Source organism: Tupaia chinensis, unplaced genomic scaffold (genome assembly GCF_000334495.1).
Source record: "Tupaia chinensis unplaced genomic scaffold, TupChi_1.0 Scaffold141320_1, whole genome shotgun sequence".
NCBI classification, from domain to species: Eukaryota; Metazoa; Chordata; class Mammalia; order Scandentia; family Tupaiidae; genus Tupaia; species Tupaia belangeri.
The window spans coordinates 265,998-274,594 of record NW_006201183.1 but is presented as its reverse complement, the minus strand read 5'-3'; the positions used below and the strand labels follow the sequence as shown (position 1 = coordinate 274,594).

General features: G+C 50.6%; 1 protein-coding gene across 1 annotated transcript in view; it reads right to left on the bottom strand.

Moving 5' to 3' along the window:
- The window catches only part of ILDR2 (immunoglobulin like domain containing receptor 2), a gene marked incomplete at both ends in the record, with an annotated part of 73,500 nt that continues 64,903 nt past the window's right edge, over positions 1–8,597 (bottom strand). The window contains 2 exon segments of the mRNA XM_014581941.1: positions 1–12; positions 659–875. Of these exon segments, the coding sequence (XP_014437427.1) occupies positions 1–12; positions 659–875 (229 nt within the window).

The window sequence follows — 8,597 nt, the reverse complement described above, 5'->3', positions numbered from 1 at the left end:
GAGCGCTGCTGGCTGCGGGCAGAGGCGTCGGCGGTCAGGGATCGGGCAGTGCAGGGACCCACCGAGTCGGGAGCTTGAACCCCGCGGAGCTCAGCGCCTGGTCCGGAGACCTGGGGCCTAGCCTCGAACGGATGAATCCAGGGCCCTTGCTGGCCCCTCAGGGACCAAAATGGAGTGGTGTGGCTAGAAGGCCTTGGTGACAAAGAGTGCAGACACCTCGTGGGGCACCTGTGGGTCATCAGGCTCTCTCTAGGCCACGTCCTCCCTCTCAAGTCGGGCTCCCCCCAGGGGCAGGACCCTTGGAATTGGTATGGAAAGGTGAAGGGCAGGAGCGAGGACGGCACTGTTCAGGTTACTGGTCACAGGGCTACGGCAGATCTCCGCCCCCACGTTCGTTGGCCATATCACCCCACGTGCTCAGCACCTGGCAGTTTCAACCACCCCAAATTGGAATGGGCACCCTTCTAGGGTAATGAGTACTAAATGCAGCAGGATAGAGCGTTTGGCATTTTATCTTTCGCATAACTGGTGATCCCAAGTGATGGGGACGACAGGAGGGATTTTCTAGAGGTGATAGGTAAACTATTTGAGAAGGGCAAGTCACAGACCTCCCAGCTCCTGCCCCTGGCGCCCAGCACTAGTGCCCTCAGGGCGTCACCTGTGCCTGAAGCTGTCCTGGTCATCTTTGTTGTACTCCATGGCGGAGGGTCCCCGGCTTGTTCCGCTGCTGCCGCCCATGACACCTGCCCAGTAGTCGGGATTGCTCTCCAAGTCCCCAGACACAGGGAACTGCTTGCTCCGCATCTGATGGAAAGACTGGCGGAAATTGCTGTCCTCCTCATGCAGGGAGCTGAGTTCCGAGATGGTGTTGTTATCTGTGGGGACAAAACCATGACAGAGCTGGCTACATGTCACACAAGAGGCAAACTCCATCAAGGGCTGAGACCAGGGGCTCCAGGCAACTCCTGCCTCGGGACTTAAGTCCTCTCCAGGGTGGCTTGTAGACCTGCTCTGGGTGTGTTCTTAGCTAGCAGGCACTGGCTCCAGCTGGAAGTCTACTTGCCACAAGCTCAGTTTTTTGTTTTTTAATTGAGCTATAATTCTTGATTTATATTTTGTTTTATAACCCACCTTTTTTTTTTCTTTAAGAGGTTTTTGCTATAGGGTGCATGCGCTCACCAGACAGAGAGAGACAGAGAGACAGAAAGCAAGAAATCACCCCCCAGGGGGATGGCCACGCCGCAATCCCTTCTCCTCCATTCTCCTCTCCGGATCTTGGGCACACACGCACACGCGCCTGCCGTGAGTTTAAGCCACCGGGTCCAGGACTTGAACCACAGTCAACTACATGGGAGTCCAGCAACATAGCCCCACAAGCTCAGTTTCTGGAACAGGAGAACCACTTTTATTGTTTCACCTTAGGCAGGCTGCCCAGGGCTCAGGCTTTTGCAGGTGGCCTCCCCCTAGTTCCCTGTTCAAATACATGTTTTTCTTCTTCCTGTATCATTCTCCAGCGAGACACGATGACCCCAGGCACACTGGGCCAAGAGAGCTAGAACGAGCGAGGAACCAGGGATCACAGCATCTTTCCTGCTGTTGACCCAGTCTCCATATGGGACCTTCACAGCCAGTGCTGGTTGAGCACCTCTAATTCCCAAATCCAAAAGGTTCCAAAACCGCAAACCTTTTGAGCACCAACATGATACCACAATTGGAAAAAAATCTGACTTCACATGACAGATAGAGAAAGGCAGCATTGCAGAAATACTGTGTAAAATGAACCTTTAGGCTGTGTGTAGAAGGTATACAGGTGGAGCACGATCAATTCTGTAGATATTTGTTGAGACTTGGGTCCGGTCCCCCAAGATATCTCAGGTTAATGCAGATACACTGGGACTTCAAAAAATTCATGGGAAAATGAAATTTAAAAACAAGTTTATTGGGGTCAGCAGGTACTGTAGCTGTTAAGGTGCTGAACTCCCGTGTGGCTGACCACAGTTTGAGTCCTGGACCCAGCAGCTTGAAACTCAAGCCGGACACATGTGCGTACGTGCCTAAAATCCCTAGAGGAGAATGGAGAAGGGATTTCTCTCTCTCTCTCTCTGTCTCCCTGGCAAGGGCACACATCCTTAGCAAAAATCTCCAAAAAACAAACAAACAAAAAACACCACCTTTAGTTTGGTGCAAAATAATTTTGAAAATTCATTCTTAGTTTTTCTCCTTATATGCATTTTCTGTGAACTTTTAAAAGGCCCCTCCTATTCTTAAAAAATTTTTTTAGATAGTTTGTTTTGCCATAGGGCATATTTACTAGCCAGAGAGACAGAGGGGGAAAGTGAGAAATCACTCCCCAGAGGGGATGGTCATGCCGCAATCCCTTCTCCATTCTCCTCTAAGGATTTTAGGCACGGAGGGCCACACTGCACAACCTTCTCCATTTCCCTCTCAGGATTTTGGGCACACACAAATATGCACCCTGTGATTTTTTTTCAAGCCACTGGGTTTGGAACTTGAACTGCAAAGTTGGCCATGTAGTATCCAGCCGCCTTGATCACCACACCACCTGCTGGCCCAACCCCTCCTATTCTAAAATCTGAAAAACAAAAACAAATCCTCCAACATCTGAAGCACCCCTGGTCCCAAGCTTGATAGCTAAGCAACACTGAATCTGTGTGGGCTCCTGGTTTAGAGTACCCCATACTGGCCTCTTCTAGTTGTGCTCTCCCCACACAGGAGGGAGTCTACAGGGTCAAGGGGAGGCACACCGCTGTCCATGCCCCCCCCCCAAGGATGCACCTCCAGGAACTGGGAATATCCTGCCCAAGGGATGCCAAGTCCACTTCCAGGGCCTACTCTTTCCTCCCCAGAGAGTATGTCAGCTGTTATGTGGCCCTGGGTGGCTGTATAAGCCACTGGAAGGTGCAGCAAGGGGAGGCATGGGAGGAAAGAGGGGTCGCTGCATTTGGGGCTGTGGACCTCCACTTGCACGCTAGCCCCAGCCCAGAAATGCCAGATGGTGATGGTGGTGGTAGGGGGTGTCTAGAGGACCTTCCAGCTTAAGTAAGGTGGCTTAAGTAACTTTTTTTCATAGTACTTGTAAGCACGAACTAGAATCACTGTCAAGAAAGAAAGAAAGAAAGAAATCCAACTAGTTATTTATAGAACTTTGAAATGTATTGGATTTCATTGCACTTTAAAAAAAATAAATCTAGTGAACTAATCTGCAATGTAACTGAATCTGTTTTCTCAAATGCTTTGATGAGAGCTTCAAAATATTATCAGAAACAATATTTTCCAGGTTTAAAGTCTGGCTATTGAGCAAGAGGTAAGCCAGGGTAAGACACAGGAAGCAACAATGTGGTCTCAGGGTCCCTTTACTTTTCCTCCTCCCCATCCCAGCAGCCCAGGGTGGAGCAGGGGATCTTTGCACCAAGATAAGGGAGGACCTCCTGTAGCACAAACACAGCCCCTGTCCTGCAGGGCGCGGGGTTTACCATGAATGCTGTTCAGTTTAATCACATGATTGGTTGGTTTTGAATTGTAATCTAATTTTTAAATTTTTTCTTCCTTCTAAGGAGAAGGGACTATGCCCATTTTAAGGAAAACTACTTAGAACTATTGATGGAAACCAGCAGTTAGTGTAATGGCTATGTCGCTGGACTCCCACGTAGTCAACCGCGGTTCGTGTCCTGGACCCGGTGGCTTAAAACTCACGCCAGGCTCGTGTGCGTGCGTGCCCAAGATCCCGAGAGGAGAATGGAGGAGAAGGGATTGCGGCGTGGCCATCCCCCCTGGGGGGGGGTGATTTCTCGCTTTCTGTCTCTCTGTCTCTCGCTGTATGTCTGGCGAGCGCATGCGCACTATAGCAAAAACCTCTCCAAAAAAAAAGAACTATTGATTAATAAAATCTAGACGTGTCCCTTGTTTATGATCCCCATGAACTCCAATTCCCCATGAAGAAAAGAACTTGGGGATCTGCAGGATGATGTTACGGTAAGATACTGCATTTTAAGAAAAGAATCTTACATGCACCAAGTCAGACTATTGAAAAATAGCATTGCTGGCTCAGAACTTGCCTTAAGCTTCAGGGCTTACTTGACTTTTTCGTTTCTCTAGGTAGCAAGGGCCACATCTTTTTCCCTGTTCACAGGGATGCATCGTCTAGGTTGTGTATTACACTAAAATTCTTGCCAAGTTGAATCAACGTCCCCTGCTTTATAGACACCCTGTCTAGGACAGGGTGGGCAAACTGTTTTTGAAGAGCCAGAGAGTAAATACTTTAGGCTTTGTAAGCCATGGTGGCACAACTATTAGTATTGGAGTCTGCCACTGTGGGGTGAAAGTCACGTGATATGAAAGTGACTCTGCACAGCCGTGTTCCAAATAGCCTTATTTACAGGGCTGGCCGAGAGGCCTGTTGGCGGAAGCAGCAGGAGGCCAGCCTGGCCGATGGTGCAGTCTGAGTCAAGCCCCAAGAGCTTGAGGACCGCACCGTGTGTGTATGCGTTCCCTGCCAGGCAGGACGGTGAAATGGAAGAGAAGGGGTTGCGGTGTGACCATGCCCCACTGGGGGGTGCTTTCTCCCTCTTCCCCTCTGTCTCTCTCTGGTGTACACATGTGCCCTCTGGAAAATTAAAAAGAACTTCATAAAATTAGGAAATAGAACATATCTGGCCTGGAAGATAGAGTTTGCTGGCCTTTTCTCTAGGACTTCTAGGCTAAAAATGTCCTGAAAGCAACTTCTCATTTACAAGAGCAGAGCAGACCAGACCATATTGGCTAACAAACCCAGGAGCCTGCACTTCAAATACCAATCTATTTTATTTTTATTATTTTTTTCTTTTTTTGGAGAGGTTTGTGCTATAGGGCACATGCGCTCGCCAGACAGAGAGAGACAGAGAGACAGAAAGTGAGAAATCACCCCCCAGGAGTGATGGCCACGCCACAATCCCTTCTCCTCCATTCTCCTCTCGGGATCGTGGGCATGCATGCACACGCGCCTGCTGTGAGTTTAAGCCACCGGGTCCGGGACGTAAACCGCGGTCGAGTACGTGGGACTCCAGCGACATAGCCATTATGCTAACTGCTGGTCCCTCTATTTTATTTTTGGTAGATAGGGCCTCACCACGTTGCCATCCTCCTGCTTCAGCCTCCCCGGTGTGCACCGCCATGCCCAGTCTTTGTAGCAGGATCTTGCTGTTTCCCAGGCTGGCCTCCAGCTGTCCTCCCCTACCTCACCCTCCCATGGACCGGGAGCATGACGAGGGCACACAGTAGGGCCCACTCTTTCAGCTGGACTGGGAGTTGAATCCGGGCCTCCCCTGTGGCCTCAGCCTGATGAGCAGCAGTATTTTTATTTTTATGTTTTTACTTTTTTTGCCATAGGGTGCATGCACTCATGGGAGATGGAGACAGAGAGAGGGAAAGTGAGAAATCACCTCCCCAGAGGGGATGGTCTCACCACAGTCCCTTGTCCTCCATTTTGGCAGGCACACACAGGTACTCAGGGTGTTTTAGGCTGAGTATGGGACTTGAACCATGGAGTCAGCCATCTGGGATGCAGCACCCTAACCACCACACCACCAGCTAGCATCTTAGTGTGCCAACACAACTAGGCCCAAACTGTCACTTCTTACAGAATTTTTACTCCCTGCCCCAACCCGAAATCACAAGATCAATATTTAACTAATTAATTTTAATTGGCAGAGGGCACATGCAATTTTTAATTAATTAATTTTAATTGGCAGAGAGGGGAATAAAGCAAACCGCAGCTGAGCATGGTCAAACTTCCATCTCCTCTCTCTCTCTCCATCCTGTTGGGATCTGGGGCATGCCTGCACACACACGCCATGTGTTTTTTAAGCCACCAAGGCCAGGGTTCAGACCATTTGGACGTGTGGGAATCTGGCTCCCCAACTATTAGGCTATAGAGCTGGCTCCATGAGAACCATTTTATAAGATTTTCAAGGCTGTCCCACATCCACATCCACCCCAGGATTGGCTTTGCTCTTCAGGAATAGAGCCTGTCCAGGTGAAGTGAATTTGTTCCTTCTATCTGTGCAGTTACAGTAAGGCCAGCCTGCAGGTTCCCGAGTCTGCTTCCCGTTCTGGCATCGCTGAGCCCGGGGGCTGCCTGCCTTCCCTCTCTGCCTCTCTCCTCCTCTGTAAATGGAAGAGATGGGTTTGACAGCTCAGAGTCCCTAGCAGTCTAAAGCCCTCTGAGCCAGAAGGCTGGGGTCTCTGTACAAAACTGCGTCAGTTAGCGTAATGGCTATGTTGCTGGACTCCCATGTAGTTGACCGCGATTCACGTCCCGGACACGGTAGCTTAAACTCATGCCGGGCGCGTGTGTGTATGTGTGTGCCCAAGATCCTGAGAGGAGAATGGAGGAGAAGGGATTGCAGTGTGGCCATCCCCCCTGGGGGGTGATTTCTCGCTTATTGTCTCTCTGTCTCTCTCTGTCTATCTGGTGAGTGCACGCTCCCTATAGCAAAAACTTCTACAAAAACAAAAAACAACTGCGTCTGGCCCTAAGCCAGTTTGCTCCGGAGTTTCTTACATAGCACAGGACAGGGAAATCAGCACAGCCGGGTTCCAGCCCTGATCTTGCCACTGCCCTGCTCTGGCCTCTGCAGACTCTGACTCAGGCTCTCTCTGAGGCCCCCTTCGACTCTGACATGCCATTACCTGTGACCAGCTGGACCCTGTAGACCAACCAGTCATAACCAGAATCCATCCTCTAGTTTCAGCCTTGGGTGCTAACTTTTTCCCTGGGCTGCCACACTCACAGATTCCCTGCTCAGGCTCCTCCTGGGTCCCTGACTCCCTCTCTCTGCCCCTCTACAGGGATCCATGACAGCACTGTTACAAGGAGCTCGTCCAAGTGCGGTGACATCTGCATTCCTGACATTCCAATCTGGAGATGGTCTTTTTATAGTCAGGGCAGTGGGAGGATGTAGCAATGGATGCAAGCAGACAGGACAGATTTAGAATCGCGAACTGGGAGGAATATGTTGTCCTTAATCTGAACAAAGCGCCTCTAGTCTGGGACTGTTTCCCCAACAAGCCCATCAAGTCTCTCTCTGGTTCCAAGAAGAAGAAGGTTCAAAGGAAAGGGTGGTGACCTCACCGCCACGTGTGCCAGCACCCTCCGAGAAGGAGCCCGTCCACGTCAGACCCGCTGTGCTGCCTCCACGTAGCCGGTGATTTGGGATCCACCCCAAAGAAGGATCCATGTCAGCTGCGAGGTCCCTACGGACTGTGAGTGAGTCAGGGCCGGGCCCCGCCATCCACAGACACAGTAATTACAAAGTTCTTCTGATGAAAGGGGCAGAATTCTCGCTCCGCCTTCACCTGCTTTCCCCAGACTCATCCTTTCACGCTCCTGAAGCCGGCCTGCTGCCAGCAGCAGCTGGGTCATGCATGCTAGGACTCGTGTTGGAAAAAGCTCCAGCTCCAGCCTCTCAAGCCAGTGTTCTGAGGAGGTCTTGAAGAAGAGATATTTTAAAACTTTTTAAAAACGTTATTTATTTCCTCCGTGAGCGAGCGAGACAGCACCCCTAGCAGGGTGCTGAGGCCTGATGCACGCCCAGCCTTAGCCAGGCCTGGGTTGTAGGCGAGTGCATGCTCAGTGTACTCGGGAAGCTCTCTCGACACAGACCCAGAGCAGAGCATGGCGTTTTACTGCAGTGCCGCTGACCAGCCCTAGAAAATGGTTTTTGTTTGTTTGTTTCTTCGCTTATTTTTAGAGATAGAGCCTCAACTCTCTTCTTGCTCAGGCTGACCTCGAGTTCACGCCTCCCGCCTCTGCCTCCAGAGTAGCCAGGATTACAGATGCACACCACCGCGTCCAGCAGGAAAGGCTGGTTCAGTGAAACACCTCAGAGCGGGTGGTGTGGCAGTAATGCAGCTGGACCCGCACGGAGAAGTGCATCGGTCCACGTCTGGGACCTCCTCAGTGGGCTGGGGGCACCCATGCGTGTGTGACCATGGTCTGGGACAGCTGAGACTGGGAGTGGGGGGCAAGTGTGAAGACCCTGCTAGAGGTGGCTCCTTTTTTTCTGTTTCTCTCTCTTGGAAGAAATAAATACATTAACTTAACAAAGAATAAAAATATCTCAACCCCCAGGATTACACAGCCCGAGCAATGCTGACTGCCTTGTGGAAAGACAAGATAAACCAGGTGGCATGTGAGCGCTCCCTGCTCATGCCTAAAGCCCCGTTCCTCCCCTCTGTGTACGCAGAGCTTCTTTCTTTCTTTCTTTCTTTCTTTCTTTCTTTCTTTGGAGAGGTTTTTTGCTATAGGGTGCATGTGCTCGCCAGAAAGTATTATTTTTTTTTAAATTTTTTTTTTGAGAGGTTTTCGCTATAGGGCACGTGCGCTCGCCAGACAGACACAGAGAGACATAGAGACAGAAAGCGAGAAATCACCCCCCAGAGGGGATGACCACGCTGCAATCCCTTCTCCTCCATTCTCCTCTCGGGATCTTGGGCATGCACGCACACATGCCTGGCGTGAGTTTTAAGCCACCAGGTCCAGGACGCGAACCGCGGTCGACTACATGGGAGTCTAGTGACATAGCCATTACGCTAACTGC